The sequence below is a fragment of the Drosophila montana genome, unplaced genomic scaffold, assembly GCF_035044405.1.
Source record: "Drosophila montana isolate Dmon_TW-CO22-7 unplaced genomic scaffold, ASM3504440v1 contig_3218_1, whole genome shotgun sequence".
Taxonomy (NCBI): Eukaryota; Metazoa; Arthropoda; class Insecta; order Diptera; family Drosophilidae; genus Drosophila; species Drosophila montana.
Window position 1 is genome coordinate 1,067,990 of NW_026998098.1, and position 27,322 is coordinate 1,095,311.

The window sequence follows — 27,322 nt, forward strand, 5'->3', positions numbered from 1 at the left end:
TGTGCAAGTGGCCTCAAATGTTCAGCATTATTTAATTAAATTTGACTGTTAAGACGTTTTTTTTTTTATGCTGATTAAGTGGCCAGTTTCCAGAAGCTAAATTATTTTTGAAGACGCCAGCCAGAGCCGCGATTCGTTTGAAGTCCTCTTTTTTTCTCTGAGATGGAGCAAAAAATCTTTTCGTTAATTTGCCATGAGAAGCTGTCGAATTATTCAGCGGAAATTAAAAATTGTGCAGCCAGACGGACCTGTGAATCTGGCCTGACAGCTAGTGTCCTCGCCCACAGCTGGGGCAGGATCTGTCGCTCCCGCTGCAACAGACAGACGACTGGCCACTTGCAAATTAAGTAAGTCAACAAAGCACTTTGCGGATTTGCCAGCGTCGCCGGATTCGTCGACTTATCTGCATATCACGAGAGCGGGAGCCGTCAAATGCTACTGATATAGCCCGTTTATATATATTTTTTACCAATGCTATTTGCATTGCGGCTAACACAGACAGCCAGGCGGAGAGGGCAAGGATATGGCGAGTTAGTGCTGGGCTGGCAATTGGAATGGGGAAACTGGGAGCGAGGCACATTTCGTATTCGTAAAGCTAACGAACTCGAAATAATGCGTTTGAAATTTAAAAAACGTGCAATTTATGTTAAAAATTTAAGCAAACAAGCGTCGCACGGCCAAAAAGATTTTTAATTAATCATTCATTTGCCATTTTTGTTCGCCTGTTTGACTTGTCTATGAAAACGGCATTAAACGACAACCCGCCCCAGCCCCGCAATACATACACATACATGCACACATACCAGTGCCAGGTCCAGAGAACTCCGCTTTCCATGTCGAACAAGCAACTTTATTTTCTTGACTGCGGCCAGCCGACCAATTAAGAGAGAAACAGCCGTTCGTTCAGTTCGTATAAATCGCATTAAGCTGGTTGAGCTGACAGACCCGGCGGGGTCCCACCTCCACCTCCACCTCCGCCTCCGCCGCCTCCAACCGGGGTCAGCTGTTCGATTTGTTTGATTCGCTTCTTAATTGCTTGTTGTCGATTGCCCACCGTCCACTGTCCACTGGCTCTCACTTGACCGATGCATTAAAAATGGCTTAAAAAATGGTTGCGAAAACCAAAAATGGTGTTTATTAAATGGATTGATGGCTGTACACAAAGTACAACAACAAGAACAACAACAACAATGGCAGAAAAAAATACTTGTAATAATGGCTGCAAGCCGTTGACGTTTTTGGTTGGTTCATAGTCTGATTTATGTTGTTTGCAATTTATTAAAAAATTTGCAAAGAAAAACAGGCAAAAACAAAAATTAAATACTTTTGACAAACAAAAGCACAGTTGGCTATACACTTCGGTATGCCAGATAAAAACGGGCTTAAATAGAGCTACATGGAACTGGAACAGATTTTTACAGACTTTTTTAAATGAATTTGTTAATTGTTATCAATATAAGTGTAATGAGCAAATCATTTTGACAACTGAATAACGAGTAATCAGAATCGAGTCACAATAATTATAATGATAAAATAATAATAATAACAATAATGATATTGATATTGACAAAAAGTCTAGGAATAACTTTATAAAAAGCCCTGCCTTCCATGATTTACGGCCTTTACAATGCTAAACCCAAAGCCTAGCTTGGGATTCGAGTCCAGATCCTAAAATTGTCCGATGCTTATGCACCCAGGATAGCTTAAAATAGTAAATTATAGTTTGTTTAAATAGGTTTGCTTAAATATCACATAGGCTATAAATAAATAATGGATATACCAGTCTATCTTGGCTGACAGCGAGTGCGGCACTCAAATACCCTTTTGCCCGTCGCATCAATTACTCGCATAATATTTATATTTAAAATATAGCCACTGATCTTTGGCATACGCCGATAGACTTTTATTGCCCATATGGTTTGTGTACACTTCACTTCTGTAAATCTCAAGAAACCACAAAAGACCATACTGTGTTGTTGTCCCCCCTGCTTTATACCCTTCGTTGCCTTCAACTCTCGAAGCACTTTGAACTCAACGCCCCGTTCACGTCCATGTCCCCTCCCCCCACACCACGCTTGGTGGCTGTCTTTTTTTGGACTCCGAACTTGTGCCCAAGGTCCAATGCACTCTCACGTGCGATTGTCACACCACTTGCTGGCAGTGCGAGTAGATTCCGGGGGTTTGGGGGCTGAGTCTTTGTCTGGCTCTTTGTTGCCGCGCTGCTGTGTAAAGTTGGAATGTAAACTTCCTTGCATTAGGCCAGCAACAAGCCGCCAAAGCGGTCCCCAAAAGACTCGAGTCGAGTCAAGTCTGAGTCCAACTCGGACTCGTAGTCCTAGCCAATGCGACGACGACGACGGCGGCTCACGACTGACACGGGGTATTTGCATATAAAATTGGTAATATGCAAATATTTTGATTGTCTTTGACTTTGTGCGCGCTTATAAAGAATCTTTGAGCTCGGGTCGCTTCAACAATTGAGCGCACAGTTGGAATTCTTGGATTTCGCTTGGGCCAGGCCAACAGCAGCCAGCAAAACTGGAGCAACAGCCAGCCAGACACTGAGGCTGGCCGAGCCGAGCCGAGCCGAGGCAGCTATCGCAGCTATTCAAGCTACTGTGTGCATTGTCATGTGGAAAAAGTTGTTGCAATCTTGAAAAATTGTGTATTTTCGAACACCTGTGTTTATGTGAGATACTCGCATTCATACTTTACAGATACATATTTCTTGAGAAGCACGCAGAGCCACGAAATACTCATTTTACTCTCGAGCAACGAGCCGAGCGCACTTTCCATACAAATCCTATGCAAATCTTGGGCAGAATATGGGGGGCAACCGAAAAAGTGTTGCCCATGGGGAATTAATTAGCCTTGGGGCGGGCAGGCGCACGTTTAGCGATAGTCCCCACCTTATAAGCAAGCTAAATTTGTGGCAGACACTGCGACGACAACGGTCAGCCGCAAAGTTGTTGACAAAAATTGAATACAATGCGATTATGGGCTGGTTCAGAAGATGCTCAAAGAACCGGTCGAAAACCAAATGGAATAGTGGCTAACCAGAGTCGGGACAATGGGATGGAAAGTTGCCGCTTCAAAAGAAAGTTATTAATTTGATAAACGTTATCTCTCAATAGGCAGTCAGTTATGGGATTGGTATACCTAATAGTTAATGTGACAGTGTCTAGTGACAAGTGTCTTTCTACTTATTACACTCAATTATAAAATTAATTGGAATTGAAAAAAATAAATAGTGGAAGAGAATCGAAATATTTGCAGTCCAATATCTTAGTCGATTTTTATTATAATTTACAATTATCGGAACAGAATTAAAACATCCACAGTCATATCCGACAAATATCCACTCCAATTTAGTTGCTTTATATTCGCCAGATAACAATCGATAAGCTTACTACTTATCTAATTTAGTCGATAGTTTATGTATATCGGCGAAGAACCGACAAGTCTACGGCCGAATTCTTATTTTGATTTTGCCACCAATTTATATATGTATATAGAAATATATTTATCGGAGGAATATCGATGAGTCTAGAGCAATATCCAATCAGAATTTGAGAGTAATTTAAATTTATCGTATGAGAGTCGATAAATCTGCAGCCCAATATTAAATCCGATTATGCGGATAATTTATATTTTTAGGAAGAGAATCGATAAAACTGCAGCCTATTAACTTCTGATCGAAAACTTTCACAATAAGGAGTCGAAAGTGATATCGATCAACGTGAATTAGAATCTGTTTCGATATCGATAAGCGCCCATCGTTCATCGATTGCCGCAGATTCCCATCCAGCCAAGCAACTGGGACGAGTGCTAGGCTTGAGGCTACCCTTTGTTTGTGCGTCAGGACAGCTCCCTGCACTTTGGCGGAATGTTAAATGCTAAAAATGAACAAATAATGACGAATGCCGGCAGTAGCCGTCGCTGTTGTCGTCAGTTCAAGCCTTCACCTTCAGCTCCGCCGCCAGCGGCTGGTCAGTTAGTGGGTCCGCATCCAGATTCACTTTGTCGTTTGTAGCAATGCCGCGCGCGCGATTTTCGCTGGAAATGCAATGGGAGAGAGGGCCGAAAAGGAAAAAACGGGGCAAGATTTATGCGCGCGCCATTGCGCATCATAAGCTGTCAAAATGCTTTTTCGGCGATTTATTAGCGCAAATTGAGTTTTAAAAGAAGCTACCGTGGTCTGACCAAAACTGGTCAATGCTCAATGGGCAGCTGCTCTCCCTCTTTCTTCCTGTCTTTGGGTGTGTGTGTGTGTGTGTGGGGATGGCGGTGGCTGCCACGTTGCGCCATAGTCAGATTTATAGTTGGGTCCAGCCGGGCGACAAGTGCTAAGCTGCTTGTTGTAGTTGCAACAAGTACTCATTGTTGTTGTTGTTCTTCTTCTTGTAGTTGTTGTAGTTGGGCATGCAAAACACGCAATCTGTCTGCGTCCATCTTCAGCAGCACCATCACCAGCACCAGCATGAGGTCCGTTTGAATCTCTGAATCTCTGGTGATTGTCAACGGCTTTTTTTTTGCAGCTGTGCGCCTCCTGCCTCTGCCAAATGTAAAATCTTCGCGACTCCCCTTCGTCCCCAACGGGGAGACCGAGAGAGAATGGGCCTGTAAACATGTCAACAAATAAATCGTCATGTAAAAATGGCATTTTAAATTGTTTTTGACATTTGTACAGTGGCTGCCAATGAAAATGAAATGCGGACAAGAAAATCTTGAGTCTGCCAGTCACTCAATACCTGAAGTGGCTGTTAGTGGATATTGGTTACTGCGCCGGATCGATGCACGAGTATCGGCATTATAAAGCCTTTGGTATCTCAGTTGACATGAAGATAGTTATGTGCTGACAGTTGTTGCTTATTGCACTAAGACCCATTCATTTTATTTCAGTTTTTCGGCTATTATATAACACGTTTAGGAGCCCAAGAACTTGACAAGTTATTTCTTAAGATCTTGAACTTATATTTAGATAAGTGATATTTAGGTAGAAAATAAGCACATTTTTGTAGCTTAAATTATAAAGGTTTAATATTGAGATTAAACAAATAATATACACTGGGCAAAGATAATCAATATACAAGAATTTTTTAAATTTATAAGAACCGCATAAAATGAGAGGTCGACAAAGAAAGCGAATGAGTAAAATGGAGAAATAGCGACTCTTAAATATCGCCTTTCTATGCGCTTCTCATGAATTCAAGTGATCATGATCATCAATAAGCCTATAAATAAGTTTTTATCTTTTAAGTCCAAATGGATTGAGCCCAAAAGAGTACAAGATTTTCATTAAGAAAAACTTATTGAAAATTAAATCTTGTTTTGCGTTGAATGTTCTTGAGCCCAGAAAAGTAACAGAATTTGATATTAAAAAAAGATTGAAAATTTACGTTGAATGTTTTCAAAGAGAATCGGAGTTCGAAACCAATGAATGTCTTTTTCTTTTTATAATATTTGCTAGCTGACAATTTATGTCGGGCAATTTTAACCCTCACATTTCATTTATCCGACTAAGGACGGCTCAAGACTTTGCTAATAATGGTATAATTTACTTGTTAAATATTTTTGCATCGAAATATAGACATAATATGGTATATGTTTGGATTTAGCCCCGCAATTGCATAGCTCAGCATCAGCAGTAAAAACATTTAACTGATGCCACTACCCGCATCGATTACCAAAAAATTAAGCATACGCCGCATGACCCGGTTTAGTTAGGCAGTTGCCAACGACTGCCCGTGTATGCCCGCATGCTCAACTGGCCCGCTCATTTATCAAGCTTAAAGGACTTGAATGTAAATGTTTGCCTACGGCGCACTCTCATTACGTACGGACTTGGCTGGTTTTCTTCTTTTTTTTTTGCACACACACGCGGAAAACCGCAGGACACTCACCCTTGCCAAAAACCCAAACACAAAAAAAAAGAAGAAGTAGAAGCAGAGGAGAAGAAAAATAAAGTCACATAAAATTAATAAGCAAGGACGACGAGTCCTGGCACTTGCATGTGCGTTGCTAACATGCTAAATTATTGCAATATGAATTATGATATTAATTTAAACGTTCGGCCCTGCGCGCCGCCTCTTATTAATGTGACATGTAATGTGCCTGTTATTACCTTAAGATTATGATTACTTACCTTCGTACCTCTGGTCTGTTGTCGTCACATATGTGTGTGTGTGTGTGTGTGTGTGGTGTGTGCTGTGCGAAGGGGGCGGGGGAGCAGAAAGACGCTACCTGCTGTGCTTGCCTGCTCGGCTGCCGTGTGGCTTGTGGCTTGTGCCGGGGGCAATGTGTGGCATTTTCATTTAAATGGGTGCCCCACAAAGTAATTGAAATGTAGCCATGAAGTGGACCAGATCTGCCCCACAACCTGCCGACTGCTCGTACACTGTTCGCAGTTTCCAGCAACTTGTTTGTCTTGGCAACACCTTAAAGAGTTAACCACTCGCGTTGACTACTCAGCGGTCTGTGGCACAGCAAGCGGTCTACAACTTGTTGTTGTCAACATCGTCGTCATCGTCATCGTCATCATCATCAGCATCATTATCATCTTCATTGTCGCATCAGTTTTGAGGAGTTCGATTTTTTGCCGCCTCGTGAGTTGATTTCCAAAAGTCGCGCCTAAGTGGCCTCATTTTGACATCTTGCTTTAACATTGCAGATGGGTCTGGGACTTGGGTCTGCGCCTGGCACTGACCAACGGGCAGCTGAGTGAGTGATACATGGCGGACATTGTCTGCAATAAATACTTAATGCCTACCAAAAATATACACATTAAAAGTCAAAGTCAACCCGGCCGCAGCAGCAGTAGCCACATTGACGTCTTCATCTGGGCCGCGTCTGGCGGTTTTCATTGCCATTTTTGGTATTTCAATTAAATTTTTTTATGACAACATCAAAACTCTATCATAATTCTAAATGTCTTGACATGAGCTTTGTGTCTTTGTCTCAGCGCTCAAAGCAATGCGGGGCAATTTTTCTCTCTTTTTTTTTAAAGAATTCCTGCACAGTTTTGGCAGAGAGGGTGGTCAAGAAAGTTAAGCCCATCTGATTGTAATTATCCACAAGTAAGATCGTAATTTTGTTAATTGGATTAGTTGATAGATTTTTTTTAGCAATAAAATAAATTCGATTTAATTGCATAATTTTTACTTAAGGCGTCCTTTCATCCTTAATAATGTTGTTTTTTTTGATAAATTAACAAATGTCAAAACAAGTATACGAATTAAAGTTACTGCTTGATTTGAACCAGTTACTTTTCAATTGCTAGTCCGATGCTCAGACACCTAACATACACACGCTCTAGATTCGCTTGCAAAGCACATGTATACCCATTTTCCCCACTTGAGGGTCCAATTATCTCACCTTCGAACTAAAAGAAGCTCCAGTGAAAATGTGCGTTGATTATCAAACAGATAAATTATTTCTTGAACTATAAACTCGACATGATCATCATGTGAACTGTTCGTGCCGCCCTCGCTGTAGGGTATCTTTTGTTTTTATTATTACCTTGATGCTTTTTGTCAGTAATTGTAATGGCTGAAAGCCTGGCCAACCACTTAAACTTCAGACTGTTTGCCTCTCTATAGACTCGGTGGCTGAGCTGAGTTTCTTGCTCGTTTAATGATGTGTGAGCCTGGAATTTTGCGCGCGGTTTCTGTGAAGTAGTGGCCGGTGCCTGGTCCCCGTCGCGGTGCCGACCAACTGACTGGCATACCAATTTATAATTTCTTTTAATAAAGTTGACATTCAGCCAGGCCTGCTGGTTCTTGCTTGCTTGTATTTTATTTACCTTTTTTTTTAGCGTCTGGCCGAGTGGATCATGATCGCAATAGCGTCGCCTCGCCTCGCCTTTGCCAAAGGTGTTGAACTTGTCGCGCCTGGCATTTTGGCACTTTTTCCCCAACGCTTGCCAACCGCCACAGCTGCCAGCTGGGCGTCGTCTAACATATGCGACTTGGCAGCCACCCTATTGAGCAGCCCAAATGTCTTCCGCTGAGGCCATTTGTTTCATCCGCAGGACTCGCCCACACAGACACACACACGTGTCTGTAAATTCCGCAAATATCCGTTATCCGTTTCCTTTATATGAGATTTATTTATTGTGCTTATCAGCATGTGCAAATCTTTAAATTTAAAAAAAAAGACTCAAAAGAACTCGCCTGCTTCCGCTCCGCACATCAGTTGCAGTCCAAAGCCCATCCATTCAAGCGCAGCGCTTTGACCATATTAGCACCCAATTCCGATTCCGAGCCCGAGCCCGTCCCGCACCACCCCGCCTCTTAGCTGTGTGCGTTTATCTGTTATCCACAAAAAAAAAAATGTATATAAAAATTGCTTTAAACTAAGGCACTAAGCACTTTTGGCCCGGCACAACTTTGTCAAGCGCACATAACAAAGTGTTATGTGCCTTCTAACTAACAGAATGTGGCCGTAAAAATACCCTTTCAACGCACCGCAGCCCCATTTCACACACCTATGAATGTACCAGGCACAGTGGTAAGAAGCTTGTATTTTCAAATTATTATATTTATATTATAAATATAATGCATAACTGAGCATATAGGATTATCGTTCAAAATAGTACATGTTTTCATCGTAATTATATACTTTTTTTAATAATTTTTTTTATATTCTTTCATATTGACATAAATTGCTAGGATATTAACAATCGCTTAGTGTGGATATCCAAAATGACAAATGAAATACTCAACTGGAAAAATTTTAAATAATTTAATTTTAATTTAATTTAAATCACGCCAAGCAAATTAAAAATTTTCTCCAGACTGATTTTAAATATCCTTAACATCCTTAATTTTGTTACGAAATGCATCACGCATCTCCGATCCCATAAAGTATATATATTCTTGATCTCATATTCTTTGTTTAAAACAATATTTTAACCAAACTGATTGGCTTCTCCTAGCACATCTGCGCAAGTCTATCGACTTTGGAATACAAATAGTATACATATAGTAAGTCAAATTCTATCGACATTGAATTGTTATATCATATGGTTCCTATTAAAAAAATTGATTGAAAAGAAGCTTATTTAATCTTCGGCGAAGAGAGCAGTTCTTCTTGTTTATGTGAATTTTCTAATACTTCAGAGTATTTCATAATAATATATTTGTATAAAAGTATTCCCTATCTGCCTATTGACCATATTGACATAATCGGTACCACTGTGCGCCAGCCAATGTCACCACTGTTCTGCGGGGTGGGGATGGTAGTGTGAAAAAAAGTACATTTTTCAAATGTAACGCTTTTCGTAGCATGCTTAGCGGGGCGGGTGAAAGTCGTTGCCACAACTTTTGAGTGTGTTCGTGTGTTTGTAGACCGGTGGGGGGGGGGGGGGCATGAAGAGTGGCGTGGTATTAGGTCTTGGGTGTGTGGATATCATTGTAGCTCTCTGCGCTGTGTTGATTTTTATAGTTTTGTCTAGCAAAACAGTTGCAGATACTAAACCCCCCATTTTTGTGGTCGTTTTGTTTTCTGGACCATTTGCGTTTTGTGTGTGTGTGTTTGTGTGTATTTGAGCGTTTGCATCAAGTTGTAAATTTGGCGATTAGCACCCCTTTGTGAGTTGGTCATATGGGGCAATCTAACAGCCAAAGGCTGGGCAAGATGCGCGCCGTCTGATAAGTTTGCTTAAAATTAGCATAGGCCGACGGCTGGGCCCCTGGAACAAGGAACAGGAGCTGCAACTGGACGTGGCCAGAAAGGCAGCAGCAGCCAGCGGACACTCAAAGCGAACAAACGGCGATGATCTTGTCGCTGCCGCTGCTGTGGCTGCTGCTGCTGCTGCTGTTGCTTTATGAATAAAACATTTTGGCTGGGTGAACGTGGTCCACAGTAGCAGCCGCCTCGGAATCGCAATTGAATCGAACTGCAAACTGCGAACTGCGGCTGCAACTGCCAGCAGCAGTTGCTACAAATGTTTTACAAGCTTTTCAGCGCTTCGTTTTTCTTGTTGTTGTTGTTGCTGTTGTCGTTGTTGTGGGCCATTGTTGTTGGTGTTGGAGCAGCAGTTCCCGGAAACAATTCAGTTTGAAAAAAAGAGAAGCGAAAAAAAAGTGCAGGCCCGCTCTTGTGCTCGCAGTCGCAACATTATGAACATGGCCAATAAATCGTGAATTGTTCGAATGCTCGAAATGTTGCATGTTTGATTTCTGCGCCACTTGCATTTACTTTATGATATTATAACCCGGACAACGTTTGACATTTGGCGCTCTTTATTTATGATAACAGCCCACCAGTTTTTCCCCACAAGCTCGCCAATTCGCAGTTTGTCAGCATTTTGTCGCCGACTTTCGTTGAGAGTTTTTTATTTTTTGTTATTTTTCTCATCTCGACCCAAAGCTGCAGGCGTTTATTTTCAGCTTTATAACTGAAAAATTCGTCACACGGCAGGAAATGAGTCTTAAATCCATATACATGCCCTGTAGCCATGCAACAAGAAGGGTATACCCATTAAGAGACACTTCTTCAATTCTCTTTACTGTCAGACAGAACCTCAAGTCGTATACTTATAAAATTATTCAAGCTAAGTAAAAGGTATTTTATTTTTTTTTGACGATTTTTCACTTTATCTTTTTCCTGCCTGCAGGCCCCACAGGACCGAGTTTGTGGGCGTCGATGCACCGAGGCATGTTCGCCATCGTCGTGAATCTCACGTACTTAAGGGCTGGGCAGCCAGGGAAAGGGGAGCTGCAAATTGGTTTAAGTGTGGCAGCAGTTACAGTGTAACTCTTGCCCGCAGGCAATAAAAATATTGTTATTTATGAGCATATCATATTTTTTTAACAGTTTTTCTAGTTGTGTGTCTGCCGGGCGAGCCCGTTAAATGAGCCGCGAAAATAGTTTCCGTCGCTGCGTCTTGGAAATTGCATGCAAACGGTAAAACGGAAAAATTGCGAGTTTTCACTTAAGCTGTTCAGCTGATTGAGTTCCAAGTACCGAAGACGCGCCAGATGTTTTCATCACGAAACGATTTGCAAAATTGTACAAAATGTAACCAATAACCTATTTTCTTTAAATATTTCCGCATTTTTTTATAATTTATATTTTAGATATACAATTTATATCTGGGTTAAATAAATTAATATTAAAATCGCACCCAACTTTGGGTGGATATTAAATGAAAAGAGCTTGTTTTAAATTTAATTAAGGCGAAAATATGAAAACTTTCTTCTTTCTACCCTTGTAGAGAGAATTTTAATTTTAGCATGAAATGTGTAACGCATAAAAGGACGCATCTTCGTTCTCTGGCTGTTTGTTTGTATGGGTTTTTTTAATCGTATCGGACCACTATATCTTAAAGAATGATCGGTCGAAAACTAAGTTCTTGTATAAAAAACTTTTTAACTTATCTTGCGAAAACTCGGCATTCCCTAGTATCCCTGTAAGAGTAAAATCTTATTAACATAACATAAAATCTTATTATAATGTTGCCATAAGAATGCTCGGTCGAAAAAGAAGCTCTTGTGTAAAAACCATTTTCTGATTTACAGAATATCTAAACCAAACTCAGAAAATACTAAGCTATTTTCCTCACATATCTACATAACCGTAAGGCATAATTCTTCAAAAGTACCCAAACTTCTGCATGCCGAAGATATCCTTACACTCCTTTAATACCCTTATAGACATTTTCCTTACGGTTTTGTAAATATGTCAGAATAGTCAGGCTCGTAAATGCTGGCTTTGATGAAAATACCTTGGAAAACAGAATATTTTACTATACAAAAACTCATTTTTTTTACCAATTCTTCCTATAAAGCTTTATAATATAGTAATTCGATATTGATAAGGCTCAAATTTAAGCTGCATTATTTTAATAGTACATTCCGCGAAGGGTCAAGATATCTTGACAATACGTACTCCCTGCGACAGAAAGAAGGACCTAAGTAAAGTTTCCAGACGTTAGCTTTAAAATTGAAAGAATAGCATAGAAACAGATAATCAGACAGACGGACAGGTGGACAGATGAACATGTCTTTATCAACTTGACTGATCTGAATATATGCTGATCTAAAATATGTATACATTATGAGGTCGGAGGTATCTGCTTTTATGCCTCACACATTTCATGATAAACTTATAATACCCTTTACAAGGGTATAAAACGGCAAAAATATAATCTTAAGTTCATAGCTTCATAAGAATAGTTTTATTAACGCTACCCAAGGTTAACTAAAAATATATTTAAATCACTTCTAGAGCAAAAAATATTGGATCAACTTTATGAAAGTCGTTAAAGTTGAGTTTAGTCGATTGCAATTTAATTATGACATTTGTCCTTTTTTTAGCAAAACCCAAGTCTTATCAAGATAATGACATCAGCGAAAGTATATAAAGCTAAGGAATGGGTAGCATAAGGCTATACTCATGGGTGTAATATTTCAGATTAATATTAAAATTTGCCCACCATACAAGTCAACCATTTTGTGGGTAGTACCTGTAAACCCACGCCCATATTTGATTTAATTAAAACTCACGCACTCAACCGTTGAGAACTGGATGCAAATGAATTGCAAAAACAAACAGCTAAACAGAATCAATCAAGCGTGGCTCCATGCCGAACACATTTCGCCCTGTGCCATAGGTTCCGTTTATCGAGCTTTCTCTCCGTTTGATTAGCTTTCAACGGCTTCGAACTTCCGCCTGAAAATGAAAATGTTTATTAATAATTTTCACTTTTACATAACATTTGGTAGCAGCAGCAGCAGCGGCAGCAGCTGCTGGTTAAGTAACCACACCCAATGCGCCGCCATATGGCGCTGGGCCCGCCCCCGATGCGTTCTATGTACAGAGTAGGCAGACTATTGTCGTCTCGCTTACGCCGCCTGCCCATTGGATGCAGCAGTTAAACCGGTTTATGCCCGTTTCGCAATCCGTTGGCCAATGCCAAGGAACAGCCATTTTCCAGCGACAGCTGTGGTGCCTGGCTAAATAAGAGCAGCAACTGTTGTGTTATATATGCAACATATAAACAGAGCCAACTGTCTGCGGGCAGGTTGGGTGGTCTGCGCAAGTGCTCCACTTGGGCACTTGGGAGGCAACTCCAGTTCGCTGCGTTGCTCAGTAGTTGTCCAAATGTTTGTGCACAGATGCTGCAAACTGGGTGGCAGCAAACGGAGTCAAAGCGGTGTCCAAAGTATGCGGCAAGAAGCTACATCAACTGCTGAGTGCCGCCAGCTGCATTGATTTTTATACCCTGTCGAATTGAGCGCAGGAGAGGTAGTCAGGTGTCTGCTATATAGTCGGACTTCTAATGTTTGTCTTGGATTAGAGTAACTTCTCCATCGTATACAGTTGTCATATTTGGCCATTTGATTTAATTCTCAAGTTTTTAAACAGAATTTCCCATGTTGAAGCATCCTTCCAAAGCAACAAGCACCAAAGAGTAACATGGAGGATCCAGGGAATATTAACTAGTAACTATTACCGCATAAGCACTTAACACTTTTTTTTTGAGAAAAATATACATATATTCTTCTTTCACTATGTTGTTGTTCCATTTTGTAAGTGTACACATTAAGTTTGTTATCTGGTTTTTTAACAATTTTGTGTTTTAGTTCCGGCTGTGTTCACCGGAAGCTTAACAACATTATTTTTTGTATATACAAAAAAATATTTTTTTTCGTTTTAGATGTGTGTTTGGCGAATTAAGAAATGACAAGGAAAAATCATAAATCAAGCTAATAATCCAAATCATTCTTCAAATAACACTTAAGAGCTAATAACGCGCAACGCATTGTAACCATTTTTTGGGTCCATCGAGATCTTTATCTCTGCGTCCTTCACTTGTTTCTAGTGATTACGCAGCGCCTCGTTAATGACCCGCAATATATCAATTTGCAGATCAGTAAAAGCCACGGGCTCCAATTGTGCACTGCGTATTTTCATGGCAACGGCCTTGAAGAAGGCACCGATTTCATCCTCCTCTGTAGCCATGGAACAGGCGCCGAGTGGAAAGACAGCCTGACTAGACGTTGATGGCGTGTTGGCTGTATTTTGAAAGCGTGTGCTGGTCGAAGTGGGCGTATGCACCTCCAGCTTTTGCGTATAGTCGCCAGCAGCTTGTAGTTGTTGTTGCAGCTGTTGCTGCTGCTGTGGCTCCAGGCTGCTGCCCGTCTCGTTGAGCGGCTCCGACTTGGATAGGGCATTGCTTACGCTTTGCACGGCCATATAAACGGAATCATCATCATTCTCATAGTTAACCACATGTTGTTGTTGCTGCTGCTGTTGTGTAGGTTGTTCAGATGTTGGCGTCGTCTCCATATCCTCGTTTTCGTTCTCCTCACCCTCATCATCATGCACCACATCGCCGTTTATATAGTTTTCTATATCCATTTCATCGTAACTGGCCACGCACAGCTCGCTGGGTTGCTGCACCTCCTGCTGCTGTTGTTGCTGCATTGTGGCAGACAGTTCGACTTTGTGTGGACCCGATAGCGGCGGCAGTGTGGACATGTTAAGCTGGGATGAGCTACTGGGCGATGTATCCAAAGTGCTTGACTGTGGCTCGGAATGCTGCAATGGCGATTGGGCCATATGCTCCTCAAGTTCGTGCTTGGGCAGCAGCATGTTCAGCGTGTCTCCATCACTGCAATTTGCATGAAACAAAACACAAATAGTTATTCATTTGCCAACTCTGTATACATTTAACTACTTACAGCGACTTTTGTTGAATATATTTCTGTAGAAAGCCGAGGGAATCATAGTGCTTCCAACGCGATGTGGCGTCAATATGCAGCTGCGTTTTCAGACGTTTGTACTCCCGTGCATATTGGTCCCGTAGTGCCTTCCATTTCTGTCGGCATTGCTTGACTATAATCATATAAGATATATATAGTACAATGTGGAATATTGAAATGCTCAACAATTTTAGTGTACAACCTGGCTTCTTAAGTTTTCGCGCTATTTCATCCCAGACTTCCAGCTTTAGTTTGACATTGCGATAGTTTTGATTGCTATAGTTGTAGATCATATCCTCCTGCTGTATCAGTATGATTAGCTCCTTCTCAAAGTAGCTTTCCATATTGAGAAATGTGTGTATTGGATCATCGTCCTCCTCATCGGCATTCGTTTGATGATTGTGCGTTGTCGATTGACTCACAACGTTGGCAGCATTCACACAGTCCACAAACTCATTGTAAAGCGTATTGCCAGACGTTTGATTCGGCGTCTCGCAGGTAACAGTTATCGATGTGGCAGAGCCAACGGCATTTCCACTTGCATCGGTCAAATAGTTCCAATTGGTTTCCTGCTGTGACGGCTGTTGCTGCTGCATGATTTGGCTAGCTAAATATGCGCTAATTCCACGCGACGCATCCGTTTTCTTATCAAGCGCAGCCACAGCGGATGCAGTTGCTGTTGTCACCGTCGTTGTTGTTGTCGGTACAAAGCTGCAGTTTTCCAGCAGCGAGGCGCTTCGCTCCTCGATTTTGATGTTGGTAAATTTGCTGCATTCTGTGGTCAAGGTAAGATTTTGGCTGCTGCTATTGCTGTTGCTAAAAGAATTGTTATTCACGTTGCCCCTGCTGTTGGTGGTGGTTGTGCTGGTGCTCATATTGGGCAGCGATATCGACGTCAGAATTCCATTGCCGTTCTGCGCGCCACGTGATCGATAGCTGGAAGTGGGCATGAATAGATATAGATGTGATATATAAATTATGTGTCCGTCCCTGGCTCAACTTACTTGCGTGCCAGCGCATAAGGACGCAGAAAGTCCAGCTCCTTGAAGTACTTCCACTTGACGTTGCCTTTGGTATTCGTTTTGGCGCGTTTTAGCTCACGGCAATATTGGTCCCTCATGGCCTTCCATTTGGCCTTACATTGCGCATCTGTTTGCCGACAATAAACTGTTTAGCATTGATTTATAATTAGAAGTGCGCTACGTCTATATCACCTGTCCAGCCCACATGGCTACCAATTTCACTCCACTTTTCATCCTTGCTCTTTGTGCTGCGATAGAGCTGATGCTTGGGATTGTAAAGAGCCTGCTCCTGTGATACCATCGATATGAGGATTAGCTCCTTGGGTATGTTAACCACATTCTCGCAGAGGCTGTCAATGCTGCTGAGATTCACAAGCTGTGCCTGTGCCGCGACGCCAACAAGAGTTGCCGCGTGCTGCGGCTTCTGTTTTAGCATTTGCCCCACATCCTCGGCTTTGGTCATATCCGTGTCCATAGGGCTTTGCCTCTCGAAAGGTAGCGAAACGCGTTTTATATTTACAAGGGTTTCAGATTGTTGTTGCTGTTGGTGCTCCTGCATTTGCGCCACTTCGCTAGCACATGGTAGTGTTTCCATTATGCGCTTTAATATTAGTACCTGCGCCTGTGGCTCATTTTGGCGGCTGGCTGTTGCATTAATTATTAAAATAAAATGCAGCAAATCCTTGTGGCCCCAAATTCTTTTGATGACTGAACAGCTGTCAAATAGCACGCTTAACAGCTGTGCGTTGATGTTGGTTTCGTATCGATATATATCGATTGTATTTGCAATAATAAGTCACATATAACATTTTAAACAATATCACTTATTTTCTATATAAATAAAAATCACTTTCACCATTTTTGGATTATTTGTAAAAACTCGCCAAATAAAATCTGAGCTTGCGTTACCTTAAAGATCGATTAACATTCTGTTAAGCAGCCAGCAGTATTTCTGTTAAGTGACCATGCAGTGCTGTAAAGTGCTAAGTTTAAGAGAGCTGGCAGCCCTCTTTATTGCGCATGCGTGTGTTTGTAATGCGCGCGCAAGTTTTGAATATTGAATATTCCTAAAATGTGTAATTGCGTTTGTCTAACAACTAATCCAATTAGTTAATTGCATTAACGTCTCGACTAGCATCATAACAGTGTAAGTTAAATATTTATTTCGACATTAGTTTGTGTTGCGACGCGTTCTTGATTGGTCTTGTGCGCTGTAACGGTTATTTGCTGCGATTTTAAATTTAATGCGCAATCATGCCGAAAATTGATCCAGAAACCCAAAGCCTCTACGACGAGATCAATGGCATGATACAAAAGTTTAAGGTTACACCTTGATATTCTCTAAATAAATATAAAACTATTAATTCCTTTTAATTGTAATATAAATTCCCTAGGATGATCAAAATGCCAAGGCGGACTGCACACTGGCGGACAAATGCGGTGACATGAGCGATGTATCCAAAATACGATTTTCATCGAAAAAGATTTTAAAAGGTCACATAAATAAGGTGAACTCGGTGCATTTTGCGGGCGATTCGCGCCACTGTGTCACTGGCTCATTGGATGGCAAACTGATCATTTGGGACACCTGGACGGCCAACAAGGTACAGATTATACCATTGCGCTCGGCTTGGGTAATGACCGTCGCCTTCTCGCCGTCGGGCAACTTTGTGGCCTGCGGTGGCATGGACAACGCATGCACCGTCTACGATGTGAACAATCGTGATGCCTCCGGAGTGGCCAAAATGGTGCGTGAGCTAGTCGGCTATGAGGGATTTCTAAGCTCGTGTCGTTTTCTGGATGATGGCCATTTGATAACCGGTTCGGGTGATATGAAAATGTAAGTTGGCAACAAGCTCAGGAATGCTGACCTATTAGCCTGACTATTCACGGATTACAGCTGCCACTGGGATTTGGAGAAGGGCGTCAAGACTATGGACTTTAATGGGCATGCTGGCGATATTGCGGGTCTTTCATTGTCACCTGATATGAATACTTATATAACCGGCTCAGTGGACAAAACTGCCAAGTTGTGGGATGTACGCGAAGAGGGACACAAGCAAATGTTTTTCGGTCACACCATGGATGTGTCCTCCGTTTGCGTAAGTTAGCCACCATCTATCTACTGTTTGAATTCTTTTCGATTTGCATGTGTGGTTTCCAGTATCATCCAAGCGGCTTTGCCTTTGCCTCCTGCTCGGAGGATCAAACGGCACGCATGTACGATTTGCGTTCAGACCAACAAATTGGACTCTATGAGCCGCCCCAGAAGAACACGGGCTTCACTTCGTGCGGTGCGTGTTTCCATTATTGTTGTTATATTTTTATGCTTCTCTCTTGTGCTTCTTGGTTCGCCTTGACTTTAGCCAATTTTTAATCTGATTTTGTGCCCATTAGCTTTATCGACCAGCGGTCGCTACATATTGTGCGGCGGCATTGAGGGCAATGTGCACTCGTGGGATGCAATGAAGCAACGGCACACGGGTAGGTGGCAAACGTGGACGGCTTCAATTGCCATTTGACTGGTATTGATTTTTGTCATTTACCATTTTCGCTGTCTCTTTCGCCAGGCACGCTGTCTGGACATGAAAATCGGATAACTTGCATCAGCTTGTGCCCCAATGGCATGTGTCTAGCCTCGACCAGTTGGGATCAACACGTGCGCCTGTGGCTCTAATTGAGGAACATTCCGCTTTCTACGCTCCACACTTGGTTCAATATACATAGATTAATGGCATTATTAACAAATCTTTGTAGCTTATTACTTGGAGTAACACCCACATGATATTGAGAATAAAGTGCATGAGAAATTATCACCAAAAATGCCAGGATGATCGTTTGAAATCTAACGTATATTATTTTAAAAACATACGCGAGCTTAGGTAAACAAGGTAGATAGCTCACGCTTAGGTCTGAGGTGGATTAACATACATTTTTATCAATTTCTAAATATATATCGTAGCCAGCCAAAAATTCACAAACGCTCGCAAGATTATGGTTTTGGCTTGTTATTATACACGCATTCATATATACATATATACAGAAGTACATACATATTCGTATACATACTTACATCATCATATGCATGCAAACATACATACTTGCATATATGCATGCATACCTACATGCATACATACCTACATGCATACATGCCTACATGCATACATACATGCATGCATAACTACATGCACACATACATGCATGCATACATACAGGCATGCATACATGCATGCATACATACATGCAAGCATACATACATGCAAGCATACATACATGCATGCATACATTCATGCATACATGCATACATACAAGCATGCATACATACATGCATGCATACACACATACATGCATACACACATGCATGCATACACACATGCATGCATACACACATATGTGCAGAAGCACATACATACTCGAAGACACACATGAATTCAAAGCATGAAAACCTGTCAGGCTTACTTCAATTCATGAAAATCGCAGAGAAGGGCGATATTAGAAAGCCGTTAAATTGGTCTACGTTTGGTATAAATGCGAACAAATAGATACATACGAACATACATGGAAAAGAAAAAGCTACTGTTCAATTATGCATGAAGGCTTAGATATTACAATTTCAGATGAAAGAATTAATTATTACGATGCCGTCTACGAATCTTAATATTTTTCTCTGAGGACTTGATGCAATGGATATTGTGGTATATAAGACTCCAAACGTTGATTGCGACGCAGTGCGCATTCCTGATATTCCATCCATTTTACATACTTTTTGTTATGGCATATCTCCGAATTGGCCTTGATAAACAGATCGTGGCGCAGTTCCATGTAGAATGCACGATTCGAATGCACGTGCCTATGTACATTCCGATCAAGCCAATTCATCACCTTGTGTTCCCCATATGGTATAGTGGAACCGGTGCACACAGTGCTCATCTTCAAATTGGGATTATAATTCTGTGCTGGATTTAAGACAACTTTGATACGTTCATATTCCTTGCGGTCCTTGGTGAATTTGGCGTCCATTAGTTGATTGCCAACTGTTAAAATCCACGGATTAAATTCCTGGCCTCCATTCGCCATCTTAAGGGTTACCTCTGTTTCCTGTTTGCTAGACACCGTGGTCTGAACACTTTCAGAATTTCTTTTCGCGCTTAGCGTACTCTCATCTGCAAATAAAAACAGTTTTGCTTTGTTCTGTTTGAGCGCTAACTCTGAAACGTCCTTTGCCGGTCCAAAATTTGACATTAATTTCCCATTAAAATCGACTGCGGGCCTTGCTACCGGTACGCTTACCGTTTCAGGTATCATTAAAAGCTTTAAATCACATATAAGTTGGCAACAGTTCGATCCAAACATAAACACAATACATACATAATATAAAATCCCCAATAAAAAAACTTGCAGATTCCGAGTGTTCACCTCTGTCATTCTCTAAATATTCTTCAGTATTAAAGCTCAAAATGGAGACTCAGGTGTGTCCCTCTATGTAATGTATAAAAGTATTAGAATTGGAATTTACTTTTGGTGAAAAAGTTCTGTGTGATGTGTTTTGAAAACAAGCTGTTGCAAGTTTAGTAAATTTACATCGCAAGGCTATCTTGATTAGTCAAAATCATGGCTGCAAACCTCCTTCGAATTGAACCGGTTCGAACCCGGGAAAAATGTGTGTTTTTAATAGATTTAGCTACTATGTATATAGTATATAGATATAGATATAGATATAGATATAGATATAGATATAGATATAGATATAGATATAGATATAGATATAGATATAGATATAGATATATATATAGATATAGGTATAGGTATAGATATAGATATAGATATAGATATAGATATAGATATAGATATAGATATAGATATAGATATAGATATAGATATAGATATAGATATAGATATAGATATAGATATAGATATAGATATAGATATAGATATAGATATAGATATAGATATAGATATAGATATAGATATAGATATAGATATAGATATAGATATAGATATAGATATAGATATAGATATAGATATAGATATAGATATAGATATAGATATAGATATAGATATAGATATAGATATAGATATAGATATAAATATAGATATAGATATAGATATAGATATAGATATAGATATAGATATAGATATAGATATAGATATAGATATAGATATAGATATAGATATAGATATAGATATAGATATAGATATAGATATAGATATAGATATAGATATAGATATAGATATAGATATATATATAGATATAGATATAGATATAGATATAGATATAGATATAGATATAGATATAGATATAGATATAGATATAGATATAGATATAGATATTTCATATTTCTAAGCACAATTGGCATTTGCCAATTTTGAGTAGTAATAAAATTTAGCCCACAACTTCTATATGAAAATACATAAGAGATGCAATATTTTCAGTAGAACGGGCAGTTATAAATTTAAAAATTAAAAGTAAATTTAAATTTAGAAACTATTTGAAAGAGTAAAGTTGGAATGAAGAACGAAGAACATGTGGAAAACTAATTTCACAAGCGGAAGTTCAAGCCAGCGAGTTGCTTCGAACCGTAATCAGACTTTGATGCAGCTCTTATAAAAATGCACTTTGATTCTCTTGAAGACTACGCAACTAAACAAGCTCACAAAAGCTACACAGGAAAAAATATTATTTCATACTTTATATAGTAAGATTGGGTTTACTCGGCTTAAGTATTAAATTCATAAAGTGGTTTTTAGTTTCGATGAGATGCCAATAAAGGTTTAGCATGTGCTTATCACAAGAGTAATTTCAGACAGCAAATACTAATCTGATACTTATCTTACATAAACGAAGCATGTGCTTAGAGCTTATACAAATGTATAGACAATACTTACTTAAATGAAACTTAGGCTGGTTTTTAAAAAAAGTCCAGAACGCGCTCAAAGTTAGAATTTATAGTTAATAAAATGAACTATAGGTAGGCTTACATTTAAAGCTTCTGATTATTGTAAATCGAACAAACTTTGTGCCCAAACTATTCATGAGAAATAAGCTGGATGGGAAGATTGAACTTCGTCCCGCTCGATCAAAAAAATTGGGAACAGCTTTAGATCTTTCAGATAATCCCACGTATAAGCAAGAACGAAAATTTTAATACGAAAAGATATAGCACAAGATTTTAAACAGATTCTCCGCTTGACGCAATTAAAAATACAATTATTTATTTTTTTTCCTGTCAGATTTCTAAGTCTAAATAAAACAAGTAAAATAAATATATGTTTTTTTTTAATATATTTTTTATATTTTTCTTATAAAAAATACTTATATAATTACAAAGAATTTTAGCTGCTGCGAGTTTTTGGCGCGGTTTTTTTGTGAAAATTGTTTTTTTTTTTTTATATAACAAAGTAGCAGCTTTTGTTGATGTTTTTGTTTTTTTTTTTTTTAGTTTGTGTAGAAAATTAAAACAATCCACTTTATCATTCAACATTATCAAAAGAAAGAACGAAAAGTGGGGATACAAAACGAGCTGTGAAAGTAGAGAAAGTTGAGAAAAGTCGAGAAATACGCAGGAATAGTAGCAATAAAAAGAAAGATTTGCATAAATAATAGACGGAAGGGGAGAAGAGAGCAGAGCGTAGGGGGGAGGGGGGGGGGGGGTCAGGTAAAAATTAGATAGATACATTTATTGCATTGTGTAGGTTTTGTGTTTAGTTTATCAGACTCTCGGTTGAACTACTAATGCGTTGTTCTCTTTTTTGTTTTGTTTTGTTTTTTTTTTTTGGAAAGGAATTAGAAAGAGAGCTGTGCTCTGGCCTCAGCTTAAACGGAGAAGCCATCGCCAGTGGGATCGAGGATCCAGGGATAGTTATTGGGGCACTCCATGCAGGTGAACAGACGCAGCGTCTCGCCGGGCAGCTCGCGTGTGGTCAGCGGGCAGGCGTTGGGCAGCGAGCAGTAGGGCTGACCCTTGACATCGCATTTCTCCTTCCACTCCTGGAAGTCGCGCAGCGAGTTGAGCTCTGTGGGGTTCTGCATCCACTGGATGACCTGCAGATTGGTCACAAAGAACACATCGTTGCGTCCAAGCATCTCCTCAATGAACTTGACCAGCTCATCGCGATACTCCTTCTTCGACTTGAGCCACGAGGCATGGAAGTGGAGACCGAGAGGTGCGCGGTTGCTATTGTAGTGGCGATTGAAATTGTGGCGCAATAGACGTGCGAACTGGTCGCCAGAGGCGACGTTCGAGCACGAGTCAACCATGTGGCAACCGGGCAACGACTCATCAAAGGTGGGATCATCACGACGATCCAGCTCATTCATAACCATCTCCCAGACGGGATGGCTACGCGACGGGCAGTTGTGGGCATTGCCATTGCACTTGTGCGGCATACGGAAATACAGGGTATATGGCCAGATGGGCACACGTCCCAGCGAGGCGGTAATGGAGGCATCGTACACAAAGAACTGATCCGCCATCATCTCGAACTGCTTGTTGCCACCCACACGCAGGTAGGGCGCACGCATGCCAATGATGGAGCCATCTGTGATGTTAGCGAAACGTTCCACAATCAAACGGGAGCCCGCCATCTCGGCCAGCCAGTCATCGTAGCTGCCGCCGCTCCAGTAGTTGGGGTCATCCTTGTGCGTCAGCGAGAAAACGGAGATTTCGTGGCCGCGACGATGCAGATCCTGCACAGCCGAGTAGTTGGTATATTTGTGAGAGACAAAGAATGTACCCTTGATGGAGCAGCCATTGGGATTCTGGTGCTGGCCATTGAAGATGTCATCGTACAAATCGATATTGTCCACATTGACGGCACCGTTGAACGTAATGGTGATCATCTGTGGCACCTGCTGGGGCTCAATGCCGCCGGGAATGCGTGTGCCGTCCGCGGAGCAGAAACAATCGGGCAGAGCGCACTGCGTGGGATCGCACTCAGGTGCACGGTTGGGATCCTCATCAACAGCTGTCAACAGAAACGGACATCAGTTAGGAAACTGTGTGGCTGGCTTTGGCATCCGCCGCAATTATTGTCACTTACAGCAGGCATTCTCATCGGACTCATCCTTGCAATCGGGCTTGCCGTTGCAGAAGAGCTCCTTGTCCAGGCACTCGCCATCGCCGCAGGAGAGCTTGCCATCGGGACAGATGGGCTCATCTGTCTTCAATATGGGCTGCGCCTTGCGGGGTTCTAGAGGAGTGGATGGAGAATTCCTATGTTAGAATTGGGCGTAGGTATTTGATTTTGTTGTGGCGTGTTAGTGACAAATATTGTCTAAATTTTGAAGTGAGAAGTTTACACGTGATTGTGAGGGAGGTTAGGATTGTTGTTTTTGTTGTTCTTCTTGTTCCAAAGTTCACTATATCTATATATATATATATATATAAGTATATATATATATATATATATATGTATATTTATATATATATATACATGTATCTGTCCAAGTGCTATGTACAAATGTGTTTTTTTTTTTGCTGGTTTGCAGACAGTCAGGACACTTACTCTCTTTCTCATCGCAGTTAGTCACCTTGGCCTTCCAGTCGCAGGTCTGCTTAATAACATCAAAGGCCAAGCCGGAGGGGCACTGAATTTCTTTTAGGCCCGACCTAGTACATCTAAAAAATAAAGTTGTTTTTGTTGACACTTTTCGTTGTTGTTTTTTTTTTTTTTTTTTTTACAGTTTTTGCAGTTTTTCCTAAACGAATTTTATTTTGCTAGCTAACAGAACTTTGGCACTTTCTTTTCGAGGGGGGTTTGGCGGAGCTTCGATTTGGGTTTGTTTTTGTTTGAACAAATGCAATGAGACGAAGGTTTGGTTTTAGTTACAGAGAGATACAATGAGCTGTGTGACAAATACACACACTACACACACACACACACACCTGCACATAGAGATAGATAGATATAGATAGAGAGAGATAGACATACAGAACAGAGTGTTAGACATTGTGTAGGAGAGTTTTGGGTGGCACAGAGTCGAGCTCTTTGAAGTATACTTTTGGGCTCTCGGCTCAATGCCTGGCGCGGACACACCCCACTTACTTTGATCGATATCGCAATTCTTAACATTCGTCTTCCAATCGCACAGCTGACGCAACACATCGAACGCCAAGCCGCCGGCACAGCGGATCGGTGCCAAGCGATTGCTGCCATCTTCTCCGGCACTGTCGCACCTTTAGTTTCATTTTTTTTTATTTTGTTTTTGTTTTTTTTTTTTTTGGAGTAAGTGCAATAAAATTGTTCATGTGAAAACAAAACAAATTCCCCAAAATTAACATTATCTTCAAAGACTGCATAACGAGAACTTTCAGTCTAAGAATCTTTGCTTAAATGCTTACCTGTAAACTTCACGGCAATCGTTCTCCGTATCTAAACGGAAATATTCATCAGCGGGACGATCCGCGCACACTTCTTCAACATCAACGCCCTCAAGCTTGTCCTGATGTTGGGCTAAGAGAAGGGGCGTGAAAAAAAATGAATTAGCCAATAGTATTTTTATGCCTATATTATTAAGCACTTAAATTATAAAATCACTTTTAATTTAAACGTTTTTTATTTTATTTATAAAATAATAAAAATAACAATTTTGTAGTTAGTTTTTTTAAATTCCTATAAAAATTCTTTCACTGCATGCAAAATATTTATGTTCAATTCATTAAAAATATTTATCTTCCATTTAATTTTTCCTATTTAAATATACTCTTGAGCAATATCTGATTGCGTTAAAAAACTTTATTTGTTTTGAATTTTTAATCATTTCAGTTTAGGTAACAAAGGCTTCCTAAAAAACAGTTAAAGAATTTCTGGCAATTGCTTTTCTTTTTATTTTGTGATATACTTTTATGGAAATTCATATATTTATTTATTATGATTTTTTTTCAACTACCTCACAAATTTAAATAAAAAATAACTGTTTTTGTGGCAAAATGTTTTTAAAGATTTCTTGGTAAATAATTGTTGGCTTTTAATGTTTTTGGTACTCATTATATTGTCATTATTTAATTATGCGCATAATTAGTGCTAATCGACAGCTACAAGCACTTATGGCCTGTTCGCACTTGTTTCTTTTTTTTATTAATTAATTTTTCAGCGGCCCCAGGCAACAGCAAACCGACTCTGAACCGGTTTAGTCTAAACGACTTCTAAAAGCTAAACAACTCTCGTTTTTGTTACGTTTTCTACATTTTGTATATCTATCATCTCGCAGAGACGTCAAACGCAAACGCAAACGCAAACGAAAGGGCAAGCGAAATTGCGATAGCCCGAAGTGTAAGTGAGAGACGTCTGCTAATGGAGCCTGTTGTTTACATGGTAAGGTGTAGCTGCTGCTGTCGCCAAACTGGTTTGTGTATTGGCTAATGGCCAATGGCTGTTGTTGTTGTTGTTGTTGCTGCTGCTGCTGTTGTAGAAGCAGGCGAAACACGTTTGCAGTTTAACTTAAAAGGTATTGCATAAACAACCTGGGAGTTGTCGCCTCCAAAAATAATAAACGGAACCAAACGCGATCGTATCAAAAGTTGCCTATGCTAATTTTTTATGGCCAGCTCCGGCTTCAGTTTGGTCTCTTGCCACAGTTTCTTTTTCCTACTATTTTATTGTTTGTTTGTATTTAAGGAAATTGTTCAACTTGCAGCAGCGCTGGATCGATTGATCGAACCATTAACTATTGCATGTTGCTAATAATTCATAACAGCTTTGACACCTTGCTATATTTTTCAAGTTTATTTACCTTGGCCAACGACTTCTCTTTTATTTATTTTTTGTATTTCTTTTTGTTTTGCTAATTTTGTGCATAAAAAAACACAAATATTTATTCGCTGCTTATTCAACTGGTAAAGGTCAAGTAGGCGGCCTGCCAACGTGGCCAACTCCAACTTGAAGCCGAAGCCCAAGTCTAGCTTATATATACTTATTTATGTATGCATGATTATAAAAATAATAAAAAAAAATATATATGTATATATGCGGTCGGATTGCTTTTGGTACTTACCATCTGCACAGCAGAACAGCAAAACGGACACAATTGGCCACCAACGCGCCATGTTCGGTACCAGCGCTGGCTGCAAATCGAAGAAATCGAACAAAACTTTAAATTAGCAAAAAACTACACTTCGGATGATCACTTTTAATATATTTATATATATATATATGTATTTATATGGAGAGACATAAGTTGGCATATGTCTGCTCGTATGTACTGGAAACTTCAATATTACTTTTAGCGCTCAGCAAATGTTGAAACAACGGCTATTCGTTGGACAGAGGTAGGCGAGTGAACAGAGGGCACTCTTCCAATACACAGCCACGCTTACACTAGGTGTTGTCCACCAGCAACGAGTTCTATTTATTAAGCCGTGGTGTGTGCGCCATTTTGGGCTGCGTGGTGAGTTTCGAGCTAACGACGGCGCCGGCGCAACGCAGTGCGAAGCTTTTTTAAGGGGTAACACACAATTTGAGGCTTTGTGTGGAATCCATTTCGATTCGAAAATGCCAAGGCGGCTTAAGCTTTGCTTTTGTCTCTCTGCGTGCGAAGGTGTGCGCGCAGTTTGAAGAAAGGTTAATTAGCTTGGGCGCAGGTGTGAGCCG

The 27,322-nt window shown here is 40.4% G+C and overlaps 3 protein-coding genes across 4 annotated transcripts; 1 reads left to right on the forward strand and 2 right to left on the reverse strand.

Moving 5' to 3' along the window:
• Window positions 1-13,798: 13,798 nt before the first annotated feature.
• Window positions 13,799-16,441, reverse strand: LOC135433533 (putative mediator of RNA polymerase II transcription subunit 26). Its single transcript, XM_064689648.1, has 5 exons — window positions 15,926-16,441; window positions 15,716-15,860; window positions 14,914-15,647; window positions 14,691-14,844; window positions 13,799-14,620 (listed from the first exon to the last, which is right to left on the reverse strand). The coding sequence occupies exons 1-5, from the start codon at window positions 16,326-16,328 to the stop codon at window positions 13,825-13,827; spliced, it is 2,232 nt and encodes a 743-aa protein (XP_064545718.1). The 5' UTR covers window positions 16,329-16,441; the 3' UTR covers window positions 13,799-13,824.
• A 455-nt stretch (window positions 16,442-16,896) lies between these two features.
• Window positions 16,897-18,556, forward strand: Gbeta76C (guanine nucleotide-binding protein subunit beta-2). The gene is made up of 6 exons (XM_064689503.1): window positions 16,897-17,056; window positions 17,128-17,573; window positions 17,634-17,835; window positions 17,898-18,027; window positions 18,131-18,217; window positions 18,304-18,556. The coding sequence occupies exons 1-6, from the start codon at window positions 16,988-16,990 to the stop codon at window positions 18,408-18,410; spliced, it is 1,041 nt and encodes a 346-aa protein (XP_064545573.1). The 5' UTR covers window positions 16,897-16,987; the 3' UTR covers window positions 18,411-18,556.
• Window positions 18,557-22,418: 3,862 nt separating this feature from the next.
• Window positions 22,419-27,044, reverse strand: verm (LDLa and CE4_CDA_like_1 domain-containing protein vermiform). Of its 2 annotated transcripts, none has more exons than XM_064689699.1 (6): window positions 26,953-27,044; window positions 26,727-26,796; window positions 25,075-25,186; window positions 24,239-24,351; window positions 23,774-23,923; window positions 22,419-23,698 (listed from the first exon to the last, which is right to left on the reverse strand). In XM_064689699.1, the coding sequence occupies exons 2-6, from the start codon at window positions 26,776-26,778 to the stop codon at window positions 22,548-22,550; spliced, it is 1,578 nt and encodes a 525-aa protein (XP_064545769.1). In that variant the 5' UTR covers window positions 26,779-26,796; window positions 26,953-27,044; the 3' UTR covers window positions 22,419-22,547. The 2 variants fall into 2 exon arrangements, with proteins under 2 accessions (XP_064545769.1, XP_064545768.1); XM_064689698.1 differs by lacking the exon at window positions 24,239-24,351 and adding an exon at window positions 24,779-24,909.
• Between the last annotated feature and the right edge of the window lie 278 nt (window positions 27,045-27,322).

Excerpts from the sequence above, each read along its gene's own strand:
- verm (XM_064689698.1), bottom strand. The coding sequence starts at position 26,778 with ATGGCGCGTTGGTGGCCAATTGTGTCCGTTTTGCTGTTCTGCTGTGCA. Across the intron at positions 24,910-25,074 it reads GATTGCCGTGAAGTTTACAG|GTGCGACAGTGCCGGAGAAG; the intron begins GTAAGCATTTAA and ends ATGAAACTAAAG. Across the intron at positions 23,924-24,778 it reads GAATTGCGATATCGATCAAA|AACCCCGCAAGGCGCAGCCC; the intron begins GTAAGTGGGGTG and ends CCACTCCTCTAG.
- Gbeta76C (XM_064689503.1), top strand. The coding sequence starts at position 16,988 with ATGCCGAAAATTGATCCAGAAACCCAAAGCCTCTACGACGAGATCAAT. Across the intron at positions 17,574-17,633 it reads GGTTCGGGTGATATGAAAAT|CTGCCACTGGGATTTGGAGA; the intron begins GTAAGTTGGCAA and ends CACGGATTACAG. Across the intron at positions 18,218-18,303 it reads AATGAAGCAACGGCACACGG|GCACGCTGTCTGGACATGAA; the intron begins GTAGGTGGCAAA and ends CTCTTTCGCCAG.
- LOC135433533 (XM_064689648.1), bottom strand. The coding sequence starts at position 16,328 with ATGGAAACACTACCATGTGCTAGCGAAGTGGCGCAAATGCAGGAGCAC. Across the intron at positions 15,861-15,925 it reads TAGCCATGTGGGCTGGACAG|ATGCGCAATGTAAGGCCAAA; the intron begins GTGATATAGACG and ends GTCGGCAAACAG. Across the intron at positions 15,648-15,715 it reads CCTTATGCGCTGGCACGCAA|CTATCGATCACGTGGCGCGC; the intron begins GTAAGTTGAGCC and ends GCCCACTTCCAG.